We start from the raw sequence: 21480 nt of genomic DNA, 5'->3' as shown, positions 1-21480 counted from the left end.
GGAATTGTTTTACAGCCTGCAATACATTCTTTGCAAACGTGGAGTTTAAAAATGACTGTATATGTTAATTGTTTGTCACCTTGCAATGGACAGAAGAGAGAACGATGGGAAATAGACGCCCACTTTGTAACAAAAAATGTAATCAATAAAACTGTCCAACACAACTGCAAAAAATTTCTTCCGATTCTCCTGATCAGTCACTGCAGTTTTGGCGGATGATTGATGGAAAACCGAACTAGATTGCACGAACAGGACATCAGCAAAGCTACTCTGAACAATTGGGAGAGCCTGAGAGGAAATCCCCAGAGTTTTGTGTTTTACTACAATTTCACTAAGCAGTATAATGTACAGAAAAAAGTAGGATTAAATCGGCAGTCAAGTCTATGGCTCTGCAACTTAAATGTTACAATTCAAGGTACTGGTCTTTATAGATTTGATCAGGAAACTTCTGTTGACAGGCAACTCACTTGTTTTTTGCTGTAATCTTTTAAAGCAGTTTCAAAGCCTTCCTCAAGACGCTCAAAAGCAATTCCTACATCCGTGGTCCACCATATGTGAGTGCCAGTCAAAGCCGCTTGTGCGGGGTAATCAAACAACCACTGATCTCTCGATTTCTCTTCATATGCTGCTACTGCTTCCATGATTTCTTGCTGCACTGTGGTTTGCATCGTCTCCTCCAGATTACGCAGCCAACATTCGGCCTAGTAATGAAGCAAAATACATGTTTGTTAGGAACTTGTCATGATGTGGAGATGCCGGCGTTGGACTCGGGTGGGCACAGTAAAAATAGTCTTACAACACCATGTTAAAGTCCAACATGTTTGTTTCAAACACTAGCTTTCGGAGCACTGCTCCTTCACCTGAGCAAGGAGCAGTGCTCCAAAAGCTAGCGTTTGAAACAAACATGTTGGACTCTAACTTGGTGTTGTAAGACTTCTTACTGTTAGGAAATTAACTGTTTTCCTTTCTGTACTGTAGATTGCTGAGTTCCAAAGGCAGGCAACCAAGGATTTATAACAACGCTAGTTAATTCACTACACTGAGCAGCTCCAACATGCTTCCACTCTGCCCATGCGCCAGGGCGAACCCCATCACTTCCTGACATGTGACCTTTTAAATAACCATGTCATCATATCATCACTTAACTACTCAATCTACTTATATAAAGCCCCGGTTACATCTTGGGCAGAATTTGCCAATTTTGAGACTAAATACGGTGGCGGGCGGCTCCAGCAGCGCCTGTGGGATCCTACACCAGTTTCTTGCTTGGAACATGACTAATTATGCACAGGCGAGTTCCCTCCAACTTGCCTGCAGCTGATTCATCCAACCGCTCTCACCTGATGGATTCAAAGGGTCTGACGCCATGTTTAAATACCAGTCTGGCACACACATTTCACTCTCTCCAACCCACTTGTCTTCACCAGACCATGCAAGATGTCAGCAAGCCAGAGAGAAAAAGCTACCTGCCTCATGAAATCTGTTCCTCAATTCAACCACCGATCACCGAGCCCAGCGGACTGCGCGGACCAGCTGGCAGATGTGTTCGCGGTCATCTTTAACCTGTCCCTATTCCGCTCCGTAGCCCCACCTGCTTCAAGATGACATCATAGCGGTGCCAAAGAAGAACCAGGCAACGTGCCTCAATGACGACCGTCCGGTGGCCCTGACTCCAGTCGTAATGACGTGCTTCGGGAGGTTGGTCATGAAGCGCATCACCTCCATACTCCCAGAGCAGCTTGATCCACTTCAATTCGCATACCACCGCAACGGTCCACAGCTGATGCCATTTCCCAGGCCCTACACTCATCCCTAGAGCATCTCGACAACAAGGGTTCCTACATCCTCGGGGCTTTTCACAGTAACTTCATTTGAAGCCTACTTGAGACAATAAGCGATTTTCATTTTCATTTCACATCAGACTCCTATTTATTGACTGCAGCTCTGTCATCAAAACCATAATCCCAGTCATGGGGAAGGGAAAGTGAAAGCGACAGGGAGTATGGAGTTAACTGCCAAGATACGCAGGAGGATAACATGTAGGCAGGTGGATTTAAAGCTTGAGGCAGACTAGGAATTCAACAAAAAGGAAGGATAACTTTGGACATCTTAGGACTTCCAATATCTGTAATGATAAGAAAGTTAGCATTAAGGCACTTTACCTGAATGCTCGTAGCATTTGTAACAAAGTAGACGAACTAATGGCACAGATCATCGTGAATGATTATGATGTGGTAGGCATCACAGAGACATGGCTGCAGGGGGTTCAGGACTGGCAGTTAAACATCCAAGGATATACAACCTATCGAAAAGACAGGAAGGTGGGCCGAGGGGGTGGGGTTGCCTTGTTAGTTAAGAACAAAATTAAATCTATGGCACTAAACGACATAGGGTCGGATGATGTGGAGTCTGTGTGGGTAGAATTGAGGAACCACAAAGGCAAAAAAACCATAATGGGAGTTATGTACAGACCTCCTAACAGTGGTCAGGACCAGGGGCGCAACATGTACCGGGAAATAGAAAAGGCATGTCAGAAAGGCAAGGTCACGGTGATCATGGGGGACTTCAATATGCAGGTGGATTGGGTAAATAACGTAGCCAGTGGATCCAAAGAAAAGGAATTCATGGAATGCTTACAAGATGGCTTTTTGGAACAGCTTGTCATGGAGCCCACAAGGGAGCAGGCTATTTTGGACCTAGTGCTATGTAATGAACCAGACTTTATAAAAGATCTTAAAGTAAGGGAACACTTAGGAAGCAGCGATCATAATATGGTTGAATTCAGTCTGCAGTTTGAAAGAGAGAAGGCAAAATCGGATGTAATGGTGTTACAGTTAAATAAAGGTAATTACGAGGGCATGAGAGAGGAACTGGCGAAAATCGACTGGAAGCAGACCCTAGTGGGGAAGACAGCAGAGCAAAAATGGCAGGAGTTTGTATGCATAATTGAGGACACTGTACAGAGGTTCATCCCCAAGAAAAGAAAGATTATCCGGGGAGGGATTAGACAGCCATGGCTGACAAAGGAGGTCAGGAAATGTATCAAAGAAAAAGAGAGATCCTATAAAGTGGCCAAAAGCACTGGGAAATCAGAAGATTGGGAAGGCTACAAAAACAAACAGAGGTTAACAAAGAGACAAATAAGGAAGGAGAGGATCAAATATGAAGGCAGGCTAGCCAGTAATATAAGAAATGATAGTAAAAGTTTCTTTCAATACATAAGAAACAAACGACAGGCCAAAGTAGACATTGGGCCAATTCAAACTGATTCCGGAAGGCTAGTGATGGGAGACGAGGAAATGGCTGGAGAACTTAATAAGTACTTTGCGTCTGTCTTCACAGTGGAAGGCATGAGTAATATCCCAAAAATTATAGAGGGTCAGGGGGCTGAGTTGAGTATGGTTGCCATTACAAAAGAGATGGTGCTAAAAAAGCTAAAAGGTCTTAAAATTGACAAATCTCCTGGCCCCGATGGGCTACACCCTAGAGTTCTGAGAGAGGTGGCTGAAGAAATAGCGGAAGCGTTGGTTGAGATCTTTCAAAAATCACTGGAGTCAGGGAAAGTCCCGGACGATTGGAAGATCGCTGTTGTAACCCCCTTGTTCAAGAAAGGATCAAGACAAAAGATGGAAAATTATAGGCCAATTAGCCTAACCTCGGTTGTTGGTAAAATTCTAGAATCGATCGTTAAGGATGAGATTTCTAAATTCTTGGAAGAGCAGGGTCGGATTAGAACAAGTCAACATGGATTTAGTAAGGGGAGGTTGTGCCTGACAAACCTGTTAGAATTCTTTGAGGAGGTGACAAGTAGGTTTGACCAGGGAAACCCAGTGGACGTGGTCTATCTGGATTTCCAAAAGGCCTTTGATAAGGTGCCACACAGGAGGCTGCTGAGTAAGGTGAGGGCCCATGGTGTTCGAGGTGAGCTACTGGCATGGGTTGAGGATTGGCTGTCTGACAGAAGGCAGAGAGTTGGGATAAAAGGTTATTTTTCGGAATGGCAGCCGGTGACCAGCGGTGTCCCACAGGGTTCAGTGTTGGGGCCGCAGCTGTTCACCATATATATTAATGATCTGGATGAAGGGACTGGGGGCATTCTAGCGAAGTTTGCCGATGATACGAAGTTAGGTGGTCAGGCAGGTAGTGCTGAGGAAGTGGGGAGGCTGCAGAAGGATCTAGACCAGGGGTGGGCAAACTACGGCCCGCGGGCCGCATGCGGCCCGCCAAAGGTATTTCTGCGGCCCACCAAGTCATTTAAAAAAAAAAAAAAAAAAATTTTTTTTTTTTAAATTTTTTTTTTTTTTTTTTTAAATTTTTTTTTAAAGGTTAATGGGTGGGGGGGGGGGGGGCTGTTGGGTTACTTACTGGTATAGGGTGGATACCTTGACTTGAGCAGGGTGATCATTGCTTGGCACAACGCCGAGGGCCGAAGGGCCTGTTCTGTGCTGTACTGTTCTATGTTCTATATGAGGCGCCCACAATCATAACCGGGTGAAGTAATTATTTTACTTAATATACTATGCGGCCCTTTGTGAATTGTGAATTTCTGAATGCGGCCCTTGCACGGAAAAGTTTGCCCACCCCTGATCTAGACAGTTTGGGAGAGTGGTGCAGGAAATGGCTGATGCAATTCAACGTGAGGAAATGTGAGGTCTTGCACTTTGGAAAAAAGAATCCAAGCATAGACTACTTTCTAAACGGTGAGAAAATTCATAATGCCAAAGTACAAAGGGATCTGGGGGTGCTAGTCGAGGATTCCCTAAAGGTAAACATGCAGGTTGAATCTGTGATTAAGAAAGCGAATGCAATGTTGTCATTTATCTCAAGAGGGTTGGAATATAAAAGCAGCGATGTGCTACTGAGCCTTTATAAGGCTCTGGTTAGGCCCCATTTGGAGTACTGTGTCCAGTTTTGGGCCCCACATCTCAGGAAGGACATACTGGCACTGGAGCGTGTCCAGCGGAGATTCACACGGATGATCCCTGGAATGGCGGGTCTAACATATGATGAACGGCTGAGGATCCTGGGATTGTATTCATTGGAGTTTAGAAGGTTAAGGGGAGATCTAATAGAAACTTACAAGATAATACATGGCTTAGAAAGGGTGGACGCAAAGAAACTGTTTCCGTTAGGCGAGGAGACGAGGACCCGTGGGCACAGCCTTAGAATTAGAGGGGGTAAATTCAGAACAGAAATGCGGAGACATTTCTTCAGCCAGAGAGTGGTGGGCCTGTGGAATTCATTGCCCCAGAGTGCAGTGGAGGCCGGGACACTAAATGGCTTCAAGGCAGAGATAGATAAATTCTTGATGTCGCGAGGAATTCAGGGCTACGGGGAGAATGCTGGTAGGTGGAGTTGAAATGCCCATCAGCCATGATTGAATGGCGGAATGGACTCGATGGGCCGAATGGCCTTACTTCCACTCCTATGTCTTATGGTCTTATGCTCATATCAAAGCTCCAAAACCTAGGACTTGGCTCCTCACTCTGCAACTGGATCCTCGACTTTCTGACCCACAGACCACAATCAGTAACAATGAACAACAACACCTCCTCCACAATAGTCCTCAATACCGAGGCCCCGCAATGCTGCGTACTTAGCCCCCTACTATGTTCCCTGTACACACACGACTGCGTGGCAAAATTTGGTTCCAACTCCATCTCCAAGTTTGCTGACGATACGACCATAGTGGGCCGGATCTCGAATAACGGCGAGTCAGAATACATGAGGGAGATAGAGAACCTGGTGGAGTGGTGCAGTGACAACAATCTATCCCTCAATGCCAGCAAAACTAAAGACTTGGTCATTGACTTCAGGAAGCAAAGTACTGTACACACCCCTGTCAGCATTAACGGGGCCGAGGTGGAGATGGTTAGCAGTTTCAAATTCCTAGGGGTACACATCCCCAAAAATCTGTCCTGGTCCACCCATGTCGACACTGCCACCAAGAAAGCACAACAGCCCCTCTACTTACTCAGGAAACTAAGAAAATTCGGCAGTTCCACATTAACTCTTAGCAACTTTTACAGATGCACCATAGAAAGCATCCTATCTGGCTGCATCACACCCTGGTATGGCAACTGCTCGGCTCAAGACCACAAGAAACTTCAGAGAGTCGTGAACACAGCCCAGTCCATTACACGAACCTGCCTCCCATCCATTGACTCCATCTGCACCTCCCGCTGCCTGGGGAAAGTGGGCAGCATAATCAAAGACCCCTCCCACACGGCTTCCTCACCCTTTCAACTTCTTCCATCAGGCAGGAGATACAAAAGTCTGAGAACACGCACAAACAGATTCAAAAACACCATCTTCCCCGCTGTTACCAGACTCCTAAACGACCCTCTTATGGACTGACCGCATTAACACTACATCCCTGTATGCTTCACCCGATGCTGGTAGTTACATTGTGTACCTATGTCTTATGGTCTTATGGTCTTACCTTGTGTTGCCCTACTATGTATTTTCTTTTATTTCCTTTTCTTTTCATGCACTTAATAATCTGTTGAGCTGCTCGCAGAAAAATACTTTTCACTGTACCTCGGTACATGTGACAATAAACAAATCCAATAAACAAATCCACACAGGGGTGTGGTGACAAGCCTGCAGATAATATTTGTGTACTCAGCAGTGTGACCGCCCAGCAGCAGGTGGCATCAGACATCAGTCAGGTGACATCAGGCTACCAGCAGAAGGTTGTACGGTGTACATGAGGACAGGCATACATAAGGGTAGTTCCAGGAGAGTCTAATGTAACTCTATGATAACTTGGACTGTATAAGACACTAATCATCACCTTAACACGTGTACACTAATAAATCATCGTCCTGGCTAAGTCACCAGCAGTTCTGTAGAATCATTGCAAGACAAGTTCACAGAACACAACATGGTACCAGCGGTGCTGAAGATTTGAGGGTAACATCGGAAAAAGAAGAAGCGGCCATTGGCGACTTAACGCAGTAAAAGACACTAAAGTTTGAGATGGAAGGTTTAAAAGCATCACACCAGCTTCACATATCAGGTAAAGTAGACGGAAACTGACGTAAATTCAAACAGCAGTTTAAGCTCTATGTATCAGCCCTTGGCCTGTAGGCACAGCCTGACGAAAGGCGAATTGCATTGCTGCTCACGGTGGCGGGTCCACAAGCAATTGAAATATATAATACTTTTGCTTTTGATAATAAAGAGGTGAGCAAGAGATACGATGAAGTCATTGGGTACTTTGATCGACTTGCTCCCCCAAAAAGAATGAAACATTTGAAAGATACATTTTTCGTATGTGTACCCAGAAACCAGGTGAGTTGTTCGACAGTTTTGTCACAGAGTTGAAGGGCTGAAGGCCCACTCCTACAATTTCAGCAGTTTGAAATCTTCAATGATCTGCGTCCAAATTGTGTTTGGTATATCAAATGATAAGCTCCGTGAGAGGTTGCTGCAGAAGATGTAATATTGGAACAAGCAATAAAGATTTGCCATACAAACGTGTTAGCTGCACAGCAAATCAGCACACTCAGCTTGAAGCATTTTGGTGCCAACATAGAGGAAGACACCAGTACCATTAGCGCTGCGACGCACGTCATAAAGAAACGTGGTCTCAGTGCGGGCAGCCATTTTAAGAGGCCGACAGGAACCGCCCAATGTGCCAGAAATGTGGCAATCGACATGACTCATTGCAATGTCCGGCCTTTGGAAAAGTCTGTTCCAGGTGTGGCCATGTTCGTCATTTTGCGAAAGTGTTTTCACGTCCGACAGTGGACCAAATCAGATCAGTCGCCGTGGTTGATGAGATGTCTCCGGACGAACAGTTCTTCATCGATCTCATGGCAACCAAGGACCAAAAGAGTCCAACACATAATGATGAAAATATAATTTCAAAAAAGAACAAAATTATTGAGAACAAACCTGAGGCCATTGAAACCAGGTGGAAAACCTTTGTGTGGATGAATGACTCATTGGTATGAAGCAACCGTGACATCCAAACAAGAGTCAACCCTTTGCACAGGCAGAACGCATAGCCAAAAATCGTTGATCGACCGGGATTGCCGGTACGCTATGGTACGGAAAAGATAGAAACGTTCGGTGAATGTGAACTTGAGCTTCAGTGTGCACGACACAACGTACATATTACAGTTTTATACTGTGGACATGACAATTGAGTCCATCAAAGGACCGAATGCGTGTGAATCCCTGAACCTAGGGACTGTACGTTCCGGAAAATGGGTGGTAATCCGAGTTCAACAAATCCCAGCGAGACATGATAGCGCAGTAATTTGTTGAGGATCCAGCACAGGTCCAGGTGGAGGACGACAAGTCAGATGAAGAAACAGAAAAGCTAAAGAGCATTTCAGACTTCTGGTTAACAATCTTCAAGAAGGTGTATGTACTCAGTGGCATGGTACACGCGCAAAGTGAGTCCGTATTAAAGCACCTGCAAGATGTGAATGTTAAATGTTAAGACATGAACAGCCGAGGAGCTTCACTCTGGAGTTTAAGTTCGAGCCTAATGACTACTTTACAAACAAGGCGACTACGAAAGCATACTGGAAGGAATCGCGGCCTGACAAGCTTGGATCTTCATTCCTTGATGAACTAGATATTGTTATGTTATGCTGTTTGATTAACATAAATTGCTACTGACCACAGACGATGTTGAAAGACACTCCAATCCTTGAAGAAAGGAATGAATCCTTTCATTCCTTGAAAGGATTTATTCAGTAACAACAAATAGATAAATGAGTTTGACATTCTGCTGATCTAACTCTAGTAACTCAGTGATAATGACTGGGATCTGGGCCACATGTGGTGACCCAGCCTGAGATCCACACTATTCTGGTGCTAATCCTACAGTCCCTGCCAGGAGTGAGAGGGAGGGTCCAGTGTGTGTCTGGTTTTATAATGAGTTGGGTAATGCCCTCGAGTGGCCGTGCCACAGCCAGGTGTTCTGATGAATCCCTTAGTTACACGTCGGTCTACATATCATTACCGATATCATGGGGTGCACATGCTGCCAGATCAACTGGAAGAAAGGAAAAATGTCACGTTGAAAACAATTAAAACAAAGTCGAAGCACAAAGGTTGGGGAATACTCGCAAAACAGTTACGAAAACTGAACCAAATGACTCATTCTTTAATTTTGTCAGTCCTCCTGAAGTTTCATGGTCAGGAATGTTAAATAAAAATTCGGCAGTAAAACACGATGCTGACTTTGAAATTGGCTGCCTCTTGCATGAACACTTAATTCCGTGTGCAATATTGTATTTTACAAAGGAAATTATTACAGAAGACACTGAGTCCGATGATGAATACTACGAAGATATATATGATGACTATGAAGATGATGCGGAAACGAAAGACGTGGAAGGTGATCGAGATTAAGACTTCTATGAAATGTTCGCGAATCTATTTTGCAGCAGTAATGGCGAGCTCAAGAAGGGGCCCGATGAGGGTAGCACAATGGCACAGCGGGTTAGCCCTGCTGCCTCACGGCGCCGAGGTCCCAGATTCGATCCCAGCTCTGGGTCACTGTCCGTGTGGAGTTTGCACATTCTCCCCGTGTTTGCGTGGGTTTCGCCCCCACAACCCAAAGATGATTTGGAGTTGGGGACCAAGGGCAATGTGTCCAAGTTTGCAGATGACACTAAGATGAGTGGTAAAGCGAAAAGTGCAGAGGATACTGGAAGTCTGCAGAGGGATTTGGATAGGTTAAGTGAATGGGCTCGGGTCTGGCAGATGGAATACAATGTTGACAAATGTGAGGTTATCCATTTTGGTAGGAATAACAGCAAACGGGATTATTATTTAAACGATAAAATATTAAAGCATGCCGCTGTTCAGAGAGACTTGGGTGTGCTAGTGCATGAGTCACAGAAGGTTGGTTTACAAGTGCAACAGGTGATTAAGAAGGCAAATGGAATTTTGTCCTTCATTGCTAGAGGGATGGAGTTTAAGACTAGGGAGGTTATGTTGCAATTGTATAAGGTGTTAGTGCGGCCACACCTGGAGTTCAGTTTTGGTCTCCTTACTTGAGAAAGGATGTACTGGCACTGGAGGGTGTGCAGAGGAGATTCACTAGGTTAATCCCAGAGTTGAAGGGGTTGGATTATGAGGAGAGGTTGCGTAGACTGGGACTGTACTCGTTGGAATTTAGAAGGATGAGGGGGGATCTTATAGAAACATTTAAAATTATGAAGGGAATAGATAGGATAGATGCGGGCAGGTTGTTTCCACTGGCGGGTGACAGCAGAACTAGGGGGCATAGCCTCAAAATAAGGGGAAGTAGATTTAGGACTGAGTTTAGGAGGAACTTCTTCACCCAAAGGGTTGTGAATCTATGAAATTCCTTGCCCAGTGAAGCAGTTGAGGCTCCTTCATTACATGTTTTTAAGGTAAAGATAGATAGTTTTTTGAAGAATAAAGGGATTAAGGGTTATGGTGTTCGGGCCGGAAAGTGGAGCTCAGTCCACAAAAGATCAGCCATGATCTAATTGAATGGCGGAGCAGGCTCGAGGGGCCAGATGGCCTACTCCTGCTCCTAGTTCTTATGTTCTTATGTTCTTATGTTCAGGCTAGGTGGATTAGCCACAGTAAATTTCCCCTTAATTGGAAAAAATGATTTGGGCACCCTGAATTTAAAAAAAAAGAAGGGGCCCGAGAAGCGCTGCTCCAGTAGTTTGACGGGAATGACGAGGTGGTCACAAGGGGTGCCCAGACCACGCAGGACACCGAAAAGTGTGAGAGCTCTGAGATGGTGCACTCCGAAATGAAAAGTGAGATTGAAGTGGCCGACACCTATGAGGAACAGCTCTGGAATAAGCTAATAGTACAAGACATCGTACCAATCTTGGAGAAGCCTGCTCCAGAGGTACATTGTGAATCGTCTCAGGCCTCTGAAATGGTTCTGGTAGCTGACTCCCTGATCCTTGAGGCTACGCCACCGGAAGATGAGTTGGAGGAGCTGATGACTCTATCGCTATGTAGCTCGACGGATCACACATATATACTAGAGCAAGACCAGGATGAACCATCGCCTGGATTGTCAGAACGAGACAATGTTTGTATCGTAATTTCCAGTAATGAGGAACCATTAGTCATTGTTCTAACAAGGCAAGAAGGGATGTTATAGGTTGACTAGAGGTTGAACCTGCTGACTTCCACCCAGGCACCAGAGAGTGGCGCTCTCAAACCTCCAGATCGGGGCACAGAATTATGTGTGGCTAGAGAATCCCTCGGGAGCACGCCCAACTGAGGATCTGCACACCTCTATCCACAGGATGCAGACCAGCACAAAAACAGGGGTGCAAACCCAAACATAATAAGAAAAGTACTCGCCAAAAGATAATTAAAACAAAAAAGAGGAAAAGGAGAAGAGTGGGAGAGCTAGCACATCCCACTGATGAAAACAAAAGAGATATCGATGTTGTAACTGACAAGCCAGAGACAGAGAACATACAACAAAGCAGCAAACAGCAACGTTGGAAGAAGCGAAAAAAGAAAAAGCTGGTGACGCACATGTGGCCATCAAGGATACAAGTGTTATGGGCCAGGGTTTAGAGAACCCCAAAGTGTTTCATGGAGTTCACCTGACCCACAACTTTTACAAGATTGTGGTATGGGGAGCACACGGTCCACTCTACAGATGTGGTACAGCAGAAATTGAAAAGTATTCTTTAAAGAAAAACAATGTTTATTCTCTGAACTCAAGTTAACCTTTTTAAAACATACCGTGAACATCTTAGCAACCATCAATTTAAATATAACCCCCAAAGAATACAACACTAAGTAATCCTTAAACTTTCCTTTTAACAACCATAAGACATTTAAAAAACCTTTTAACAGAAGCACACCAGGTTTAAATTCACCACTGAGAACAGTTATCACTCTGAATTCACCGAATGATCAAGAGATAGTCTTTACATGGCAGAGAGAACAACACTGCACCTTATTTGGCTGGCTGCAGCTCCAACACTAAAACAAAACGAAAAAAACACAGACACACCCAAGCTTTTCTCAAAGTGAAAGTAAAAAGCAGAGCCAGAGCTCAGCTCCACCCTGACTCCGACAACACTGCAGTAACATGAGCAAACAAATATTTCATAAAGTGACATTCTCATGACACAAGGCATTGTGTCAAAAGGATACGAAGGAGACCAGCACACAAACCAGTCTTCTAAACGCTGGCCACGGCCCAAGTGATCACAGGGGCGATCCCGTGAGGGAGGTACAACGAGCGGCGCACAAGGAACATACACCGAGCAGGCATATTATGACCATGGACACACTAGTTTAATTTACTTACTTTGGATCTTCCAGTGGCGACAATGTGCTGAGCGGACACATATCAGGTGGCTTTCCTCCCAATCGGACCCAATGTAGTTAATTTACCAGAGATTTTGGCCTAAAAAGCCTCCTAAAACCAACCCGAACACAAAAAACACAAAAGAAGATGCCTGCCAACAATAGATTCAAGAGACGGCGAGAAATTAGAAGCAGCAGCAAAGGAATGGAGCATGAACAACGGGCGAATGGACAGGCAGCCCACGATGCAAGGCGAGCCCCAGGCGAACCAGGAGGGGGAAAGACCCGCGACCCGAACGGCAGAGCAGGATCAAGATACGACAACCCCCCCCACACACACACACACACACACACACACACACAGGGGGAAGGTGAAGGAACGTGTTAAAAAAGGAACTGGACAGAACTTGCGCCTAAGAGCGCGAACCTGCCTGACCGAGCCCCCTCCCTCCCCGCCCGCACAGCAGGAGAGTGCGGCGGCAGAAGAGAAGCGGCAGCCTGGACCACGAAGCTGGAGACGTAAGCGCTCAGGAATGGAGCCAGCGACCGAGAGAGAGAGAGAGAGACGCCCCCCCCATGGACCGACAGCAACCACGTGGTGAGCAGCGAAACAAAGAAGGACTCCCGTCCAGACTAGGAAACTTCTCGGCCAAGTGGGAGGGAAGGGAAAAGAGTAGGAGAAGGGGGGGAAAAAAACAAGAAAAGAAAGGAAGGAAGGGAACCAACCACAACTGCCACACCATCAAACAAAAAAAAAGAAACCCGAAGCCTGAGGCAGACCCAGCGAGAGCGGAGGAGCAGGGGAAAGGGAAGCAACCTCAGGGTAAGGAACAGCAGCGGGGAAAGGGAAAGAGAGACAGATGGCTGGAGGAAAGAAAAACACCAAAGCGAAGGGACGGCGAGACGCAAACAGCAGCAGCAACAAGGGAAAAGCGCAGGATTGGCGGACGCGCAGGCAGGCTGCCCCACAAGACGTGATGGAGGTCCAGGCGAACCTGAAAGGGAAAAGGATGGCGGACCAAACAGCGGAGCGGGGGCAGGACACAGCAACCAGCATAAAGGAGGCGCTCTGGTCGGAGCTCCACGCAATGATGAAGAAGGAGCTGGCGGAGACGACGCACAAAATGCAGCAGACCATCGAAGGCCTGGAAAGGAAAGTGGAGACACAGGAAAAAACGATTCTGGAGTTGAAGTGGGCCGCCTTGGACCAGAGAGACAGGGCGATAGCCCAGAAGCCGAGGTGAAAAGGTTAGTAATGTCCCAGAGGAGCCTTAGAGGGAAAGTGGAGGACCAAGAAAATAGGTCCAGACGGCAGAACATTAGAATAGTGGGTCTGCCAGAGGGGATAGAGGGCAGAGACCCAACAAGCTACATCACCCAAATGATGGGCAAGCTAGTCGGAAAGGAGGTATTTCCAAAACCCCCAGAAATAGACAGGGCACACAGGTCGCTCCAACCCAAGTCCAAAGCTAGGGAACGGCCCAGAGCGATTATCGCGAAGCTGCACCGGTTCCAAGACCGGGAGAAAATCCTAAAGTGGACCTGGCGAACAAGACAGAGCACGTGGGAAGGGAAGAGCATAAAGGCGTATCAGGACATTGGTGCGAACCTGGCCAAAAGAAGGGCTGAGTTCAACGAGGTGAAATCAGCACTACACAAAAGCAAGGTGAAATTTGGGGTGTTATTACCAGCCAAGCTCTGGGTAACATTTCAGGGGAAAAAGCTGTATTTTTACACCCCAGCGGCAGCTGATGAGTTTGTTAAACAAACTGGAGGAGGAGCAGCTGCAACCACGATGATGGACACAGGGACGGAAAAGAAGATAGGGAAAATTGGAACAAAGAGCGGAGGACAGACCACAACCAAGGACAATGGGATCATGAACTGTGCACATGTGTTTTATGTCAAGCTCTGGACTGTGCTGCCTCATTTCAGGGCTTGTCTCCTCTCTCAATGCAATGGCAGGAATGGAATGAGGGAAATGAGGGTGAGAAAAGCAGACAGGAGGGTGAGACAAGGGCCAGAAGGAGGAAGGTTAAACAGGGCCAGAGCTGGGCAAATACTGGGAGGAGGTCCACCGTACTAGCGAGGAGGGACAGCACAGGGGGGCAGGAAGGAAGGCAGTGGCGCTCAGGGGAGAGGGAGCGCCTAGCACAAGGAGGGTGGGGGGGGGGGGTGGAGAGGGGAGAACACAGCGGGGGCGACAGAGGGAAGGGGGCTGGGAGGGGGGGAAGAGGAGTCGGGGGAAGAGCGCATAACAAAAGAGAAGCAAAGAGAAGGGGGAGATAGTGAAGCAGTACAGACAAAGGCCTCGGCGGGCATGGAGCAGGGCGAGGAACCAAGATGACGCTGCAAACAGCCACTTGGGAGGACATCAGGGTGAAGGGAGATTCCGGAGTGTAGGGGCGTACACACAGCTGGCGGCCACATTGGGTGCCCACTGGACAAAGTGAAAGCCCAGAGCACTAGGGCCCGACCCCATGGTGAGAGCGGCGATCCTGGCCATTTTGGATGTCCCCCTAGCAAAGGGAAACCCCGACATGTAGAGGCACACACACCAGGTAAGTATGGGTGATCCCGCAGGACAGGAGGGTTAGAAACCACCCACCAGGATTGTTACCTGGAATGTAATGGCACTCAACGGCCCTGTGAAAAGATCCAGATTCTTTGTCCACCTAAGAAGCCTAAAAGTAGACATAATCTACCTACAAGAGACGCACCTGAGGGAGAAGGACTGACTTCTGGTAAGGAAGGGCTGGGTGGGACAGACGTACTATTCATGCTATGGGACGAGGGCTATGGGGTAGCAATATTAATTAGCAAAAGGACGAGGTTTACGGAAACCAAAACAGTTACGGACCAAGGGGACGGTACATCATGGTCAGCAGTGTCCTGGAACGGGCACCGGTCGTACTGGTAAATGTGTACGCTCCCAACTGGGATGACACAGAATTCATAAAGAATACCATGGCAGAAAACCCCGACCTTGACACACACCAACTGATTATGGGGGCGACTTTAATTGCGTGCATGACCCACTGACCGACCGATCAAATCTCAAAGCGCGGGGGGGGGGGGGGGGGGGGGGGGGGGAAGTCTGGCATGGCGAGGGAGCTAGGAGCCTTCATTGAACAGATGGGGCAATGGACCAATGGAGGTTCCTGTAGCCGAGAGAAAAGGAGTTCTCGTTCTTTTCGCAGGTGCACAAGGTATGCACCCTTATCGACTTCTTTGCAGTGGGGGAATCGTTGCTTCCAGGGATCATGGGATCGTTATCTCCAACCACGCACCACACAACATCGATGTGAGGTTGGAGACAGCCCGGTCCGAGTGTCCCACGTGGAGGCTGAACACGGACCTCCTGGCCATCAAGGCCTTCTGCCAAAAAATATCGCGGGCCATAGGTGATTACATTAGTAACAACCAAAACGGGGATGTCTCACCCTCCATGTTTTGGGAGGCACTGGAGGCCGTGATCAGAGGAGAGATCATAACCGACAAGGCAAGCAGAGATAGGGAAGAGAGGGTGGCCAGGCCAGCTAGTGGACTCTATTCTGGAAGTTGATAGAAAATACTCCGAGGACCCGACCGTACGGCTGCTGGCGGAGAGGAAAAAGCTGCATATGGGCTTTAACCTGCTATCCACTAGGAAAGCAGTGTACTGTAGCCACCTAAGATGGACACTGGGCTAACAAGATGGAGAACTGCTAAGACTGCAGGGAAAAAGCAGTTTAGCCAAGACAAGCAGTCTGCAAAGACTGATTAGCATTTTGCACGCAGCAAAACTAGTTTCTGGCCAGGTGGAAGATCTCAACCAAAGGTGTTAATAGCAAAATGCTTTGCATATTAATGAGGCAATCCAGATCTGGGCACACACAATGGCAACATTTGGGTTTGAATAGATACTTTAAGTGGATGTCCAGACAGAGCGGCACCAAAGGTATCCACCACAAAAGACCATAGAGACCGCCCCCTCCATCGAGGAGAGACCCTCACATTGGGGGATTCGAAAGATATCGATTGGGAGCTGATCCAATCGATACCTGAAGGTAAAAGCCCGCCCCAAAAAGGCACGGACATTGGGGGCCCTATAAAAGATAGACCCCCACACATGGTCCGGTCTGTTTTTGTGCTCCGGCTTTGACTTCGACCCAGAACTTTGACTTGTATCCTGACTCCAGCCGTTGAGCACCAGCCGCCGAACCGTAAGTGACAATACGACGCTCGCTACGCGAACCAGCCCCACTAGACCCCCAGCGACCAACACACTCTCTGAAGGTTACAGACCAAGATCGAAATGAAGGCCTCGCTCCCTGACCTTGCCTGTTCCTGTTTAGTTAAGTATTCTGATCGCTTAGTTTAGTTGTAGCTTAGTCCCTTAGCGTGTGCATGCGTATTTATTATATTTGTAATAATAAATACTAATCGTTTGGAACTTACTAATCGGTGTATAGTTTTATTACTTTGAACCTGACCTTGGAATATTTGTGAGGTGTTTATACAACACCTGGCGACACCCGAGCTGAAAATACACATATAGAGCCTAGCAGTGTTAAGCACACGGCCTTTAAACGGAGGCGTGTTAATACACTCCAATAAACGCGAATTACACTCAAGTAAAACGTGCAACATTTAGTGGCGACATCCTGACGGGACGCGGTTACAAGTGGTACCCCCACTCCGTCGAGGACCCTGAAATTTGAATTAGAAATCTGGTAAAGAAAAAGGAAAGAAATCACAAATATTCAAGGTGTTCAAAGGAATAAACGTAATTCGGAAGTGTGTTTAGTGCATGCGTACTAACAGGGTTGTAAGGAAAACCTGAAAGCATTTTTGTTGCGACAAACTTTCGGTAGTTTTGTGAACGGAACATAGCGTAAGCCTTACCCGTTTCGTGAGACATAACCTCAACACCCCCTGTTCCAAATAAGTGAGTCAGAGAAAATGGCCATGCAGGCAATGGAACTCCTCATGAACCCAGAACAGTTTGTGGTCTCAGCGACCAGCAGTAGCCGAGTAGGTCAGTGTCCCGTGTGGGAGCTGGAACTCCGCAAGTATCTGCAAGGAAAGGGATGGCCCCTTTGGAAAGAGTTTTGTTTGAATGAGGAGACAGGTCCCGGAAGTATAGGACATACTTGGTGGGCGAACCTCTCTCAAATTCACAAGAAAAATATGAGTAAAGCACGTAAGCCGATGGCGATTGTGCCCTGTTTGGCACAATTGCGAGGCACAGAGGAGGTCGTTCAGACGCTCCGGGCACAGTTAGAGGAGAGAAATAGAATGAGTAAAGTGGATGTCAGGGACATCGAGAAAGAGAATACGGATCTTAGAGGGAAGTTGACAGAGAAAGGTAGAGAGGTGGATGATGCCAAGAGGGCACATCAGTCTTGTCTAGCCCATCTCAGCAGTTCCCAGACCCAGTACGAAAAGGCCTATCAGGACGTGCAACGTGCCGTCCTGATAAGAGAAGAATCAGAGAAGCAGGTAGAGGCTTTGCAGAGGCAATGCTCTGACCTTAAAGCAGCTTTGAGAGCACTCCATGCTGCCACCACAGAGCAAAGACAGAGTACTGTAGACCATGCGAAATGCAGGAAGCAGATTGCGGAGCTGCAATCGCTGCTTTCAGTACAAAATGGGTTTCAAAGCACCTTTGGAACGCAGTTAGATGAGGAGAATGCCCCAGACTGGAAAGAGTTAAGTGAGACAGCGCAGCGTTATGTTCAGGGAACATGTGCGCCAGCAGCGCAGCAGAAAAGACAAGAACCCCAACCCCCCACAGATCAGATAATTACCGTACCAATGAATCCAGTCACCACCCAACGGAAAGCGACCACAGAAGGCGCACCCGATATTACTTACACCACCCCCTTAACTGTAACCCAACTAAGGGACGCGTGTGAAAAGATCACTCCGTTTCTCCCCACCAATTTTTCGCAAAGGTAAAGCAACAGGCAACCATGTACGGCCTGGACGAAAGAGAGCAGGTTAAACTCACAGTTCTGAGTTTAGACCCATCGGTTGTAGCAGCCCTCCCCGACCCACAGAACGTTGGCGGAGGCACCCTAGAGGAAATGCACACCTCCATTTTAGATGCCATAGGGTATAATCGAAGTGACCCAGTAGAAGGACTTAATAAAACCGAGCACCCCACAGCATTCGCAGGAAGACTGTGGATCCATTTTAACGCAGTATTTGGCGATTTAAATAGAGCCCATTTGAACCGAGAAAATATGGTTAAATGGACGCGCACCATAATTTCTCATGCAACAGAAGCAGGACAGAGCGCTTGCAACAGCTATGACCCCTCAGAGGAAGCCCATAATGAGAAGTGGGTCCTGAAAAGATTGTCCCGCGCTTGGGAGCAATCAGTTCAGGGCAGAGGCAAAGTGAAATCCCCAGAAGAAGCTCAGGCTGCAGCGGACATACAGGCAGTGAGAGCGCACCAAAACCCCGCGTGGGTAAATGAAGGAAAGAGCAGCCCTCCACAGAAGTCGCAGGAATGCTACAACTGTGGACAGTTAGGACATTGGGCAAAAGAATGTAACGCACCCCAGAGATCACAGAGAGGCCAGCAGACAGGCACTCTGAATCGCAATAAAGCCAAACCAATTCACAGTATAGGCGTACAGTCAGGACCCACCAATGTGGACGGAACGAACTGACGGTGTTCGGGCTCCCCCACTTGGGTCTGTGACACACTATGGGATCCATCCGGAAGACCTGTAGTCACGGCAAAGGTAAGAGGGAAGCCCATAGAGTTACTTTGGGACACAGGAGGGTCCCGCACCACAATTAACTCCACCACCACGGCACAGGCAGACACGTGGCCGACCACATCCACCATCACACTTAGCGGGTTCACAGGACACTCGCAGCAGGGACATATCACAGCACCCGTAGCGATCCAGCTAGGGAACATTTCCACCAAACACCCAGTAGTTTTAGTAAATCTTCCCCGGACAGCAGAACACATCCTAGGGATAGATTTCATGAATGCACATAGCCTGTCGTTCGACCCAGTGAACCAGTGTGTCTGGCAAATGGCAAGATCGGACAGAGCACCCGCTACCCTCACAGTAGGAGACTACGCTAATAGGATTAGCGCAGTAGGAGACTATTCATTTGACTTGACTACACTAAACACGGACAGACAAGTTAAGGCAGTATTAAACAAACATAGGACAGCATTTGCCAGTCACCGGCACGACTGTGGCAGAATGACTGGACAAATTCACGTTACCGGACCTGACCCCAGACCACAGAAACAGTACAGATTTCCCCTAGAAGCAGAGGGAGAAATAGAGAAGGTAATAGGTAGCTTATTGGAGCAAGGTGTGCTTAGAACAGTAGCCTCGACCAATAATGCCCCTATTTGGCCAGTGAGAAAGCCCGACGGATCATGGCGTCTGACCATTGATTATCGGGAACTCAATAAAGTAACCCCAGCAGTAGCCCCCACGGTAGCAACAAGTCCCGAGACCATGCTCAAACAGGGACTCAACTCCAAATATTTCACGGTATTGGACATTAGCAATGGCTTCTGGTCAATACCATTGGCAAAGGCGTGCCAGTACAAATTTGCCTTCACTTTCAAATCACAACAGTATACGTGGACATGCCTTCCACAAGGATTCCACAATTCCCCCTCCATTTTCCACCGACAGCTGGCGAATGGTTTAGAAAAATTTTCCCGCCCCGAATGTCTGGTACAGTATGTAGACGACCTACTACTGCAGACAGACACAAAGGCAGAGCACATTACGCTTCTGGCCGAACTCCTGGAACTTTTAACCTCAATTGGCTGTAAAGTTAACCCAAGAAAGACCCAGATTTTGGAACACAAAGTGATGTATTTGGGAACAGTCATCACACACGGCAAACGCGAGATCGAATTCAAAAGAATTGATTCGATTGTCAAATTGCCCCTTCCCCAGAATGTTTCCGCCCTCCGGTCGTTCTTAGGACTGGTTGGTTATTGTCGGAACCACATCGACGGATTCGCGACAAAAGCCGCCCCACTCTCAGACCTCCTTAAGAAAGGAGCCCCCTGGGAATGGCTTCCGCAGCATACAGAGGCTGTGGAAGAGTTAAAGAAAGCCCTTAGCGCAGCACCCGCGCTACAAGTCCCAGACCAACTTTCCCCCTATGCAATAGAGGTAGCGAGCACAGATCTGACCCTCTCGGCCGTGTTACTTCAGGAACGGCACGAGCAGCTAAGACCAGTGGCTTATGCCTCCCGACTGTTAGACCCAGTGGAACAAGGATTTTCAGCCTGCGAGAGGCACCTCCTTGCAGTCTTCTGGGCAGTACAATTCCTTTCGTACATTACCGGACTCAACCCCATCACCATTTTGACCGAGCACACCCCCACACAGTTACTCCTAGACGGTCGACTGAAGGACGGTTCAGTTAGCCAGATTAGGGCAGCTAGGTGGACACTACTCTTACAAGGACGGGACACTCCAGTAAAACGGACCCGCACACACACATTTTTAGCCGACAACCTCCAATACCCAGGACAGCCCCATGATTGTGATATTGTAGCACCCCTACACAACACAGGACCCTTCATAGCGAAGACACCCCCCAGGAAGATAGGGAACCCCAGACAAAGCCCCCAACACACAGACACGTGTGGACCACTACGGATATACGTAGACGGTTCATCCACGGTTTTAGAAGGTGAGCGTATCACAGGATGCGGCATCTATGTCGAGGACGCGCAGGGGCGCGCTCTCGAAGAGATAGCATTAAAATTACCAGGACACTTAGGCGCGCAGGCAGCAGAGCTCGCGGCCATAGCATATATAGTGGACCACCCCGATTCTTTCCCCAGCCCAGCGGACATATATTCGGACAGTCTATATGTCTGCAATAGTTTAACGGATTTTCTGCCCCTGTGGAGGACACGAGGTTTCGTCTCCGCAGATGGGAAACCCCTTCCATCAGCCCCTTTACTCCAACACATTTTAGAGAAAGCGAAGAACAGGACCTTCGGCATTATCAAAGTGAGAAGCCACCATAGGTCATCCCCCCCTGGGAATGTAAAAGCCGACGCACTGGCTAAGGCAGGTTCCAGGCGAGGACACTTGTGGACACCCCCAGCTAGCGCACCAGCTAGCGCCCCTGTGAGCGCAGTTCAAGTCTCACAAACAGATATCAGGGATTTAGCTGAAGCACAGAAGC

At 47.7% G+C, this 21480-nt stretch overlaps 1 protein-coding gene across 1 annotated transcript in view; it reads right to left on the bottom strand.

Annotated features, from left to right (window-relative positions):
* The window catches only part of LOC119962304 (dynein heavy chain 11, axonemal-like), a 690045-nt gene that overhangs the window by 526626 nt on the left and 141939 nt on the right, over nucleotides 1-21480 (bottom strand). The window contains exon 14 of the mRNA XM_038790290.1: nucleotides 468-701. Within this exon, the coding sequence (XP_038646218.1) occupies nucleotides 468-701 (234 nt within the window). The remainder of the gene's footprint in view (nucleotides 1-467; nucleotides 702-21480) is intronic.

This window comes from Scyliorhinus canicula, chromosome 2, assembly GCF_902713615.1.
Source record: "Scyliorhinus canicula chromosome 2, sScyCan1.1, whole genome shotgun sequence".
In the NCBI taxonomy this organism is placed as follows: domain Eukaryota; kingdom Metazoa; phylum Chordata; class Chondrichthyes; order Carcharhiniformes; family Scyliorhinidae; genus Scyliorhinus; species Scyliorhinus canicula.
Note: the sequence above shows the minus strand (reverse complement) of the source record. Positions and strands in the feature narration are given on the sequence as shown.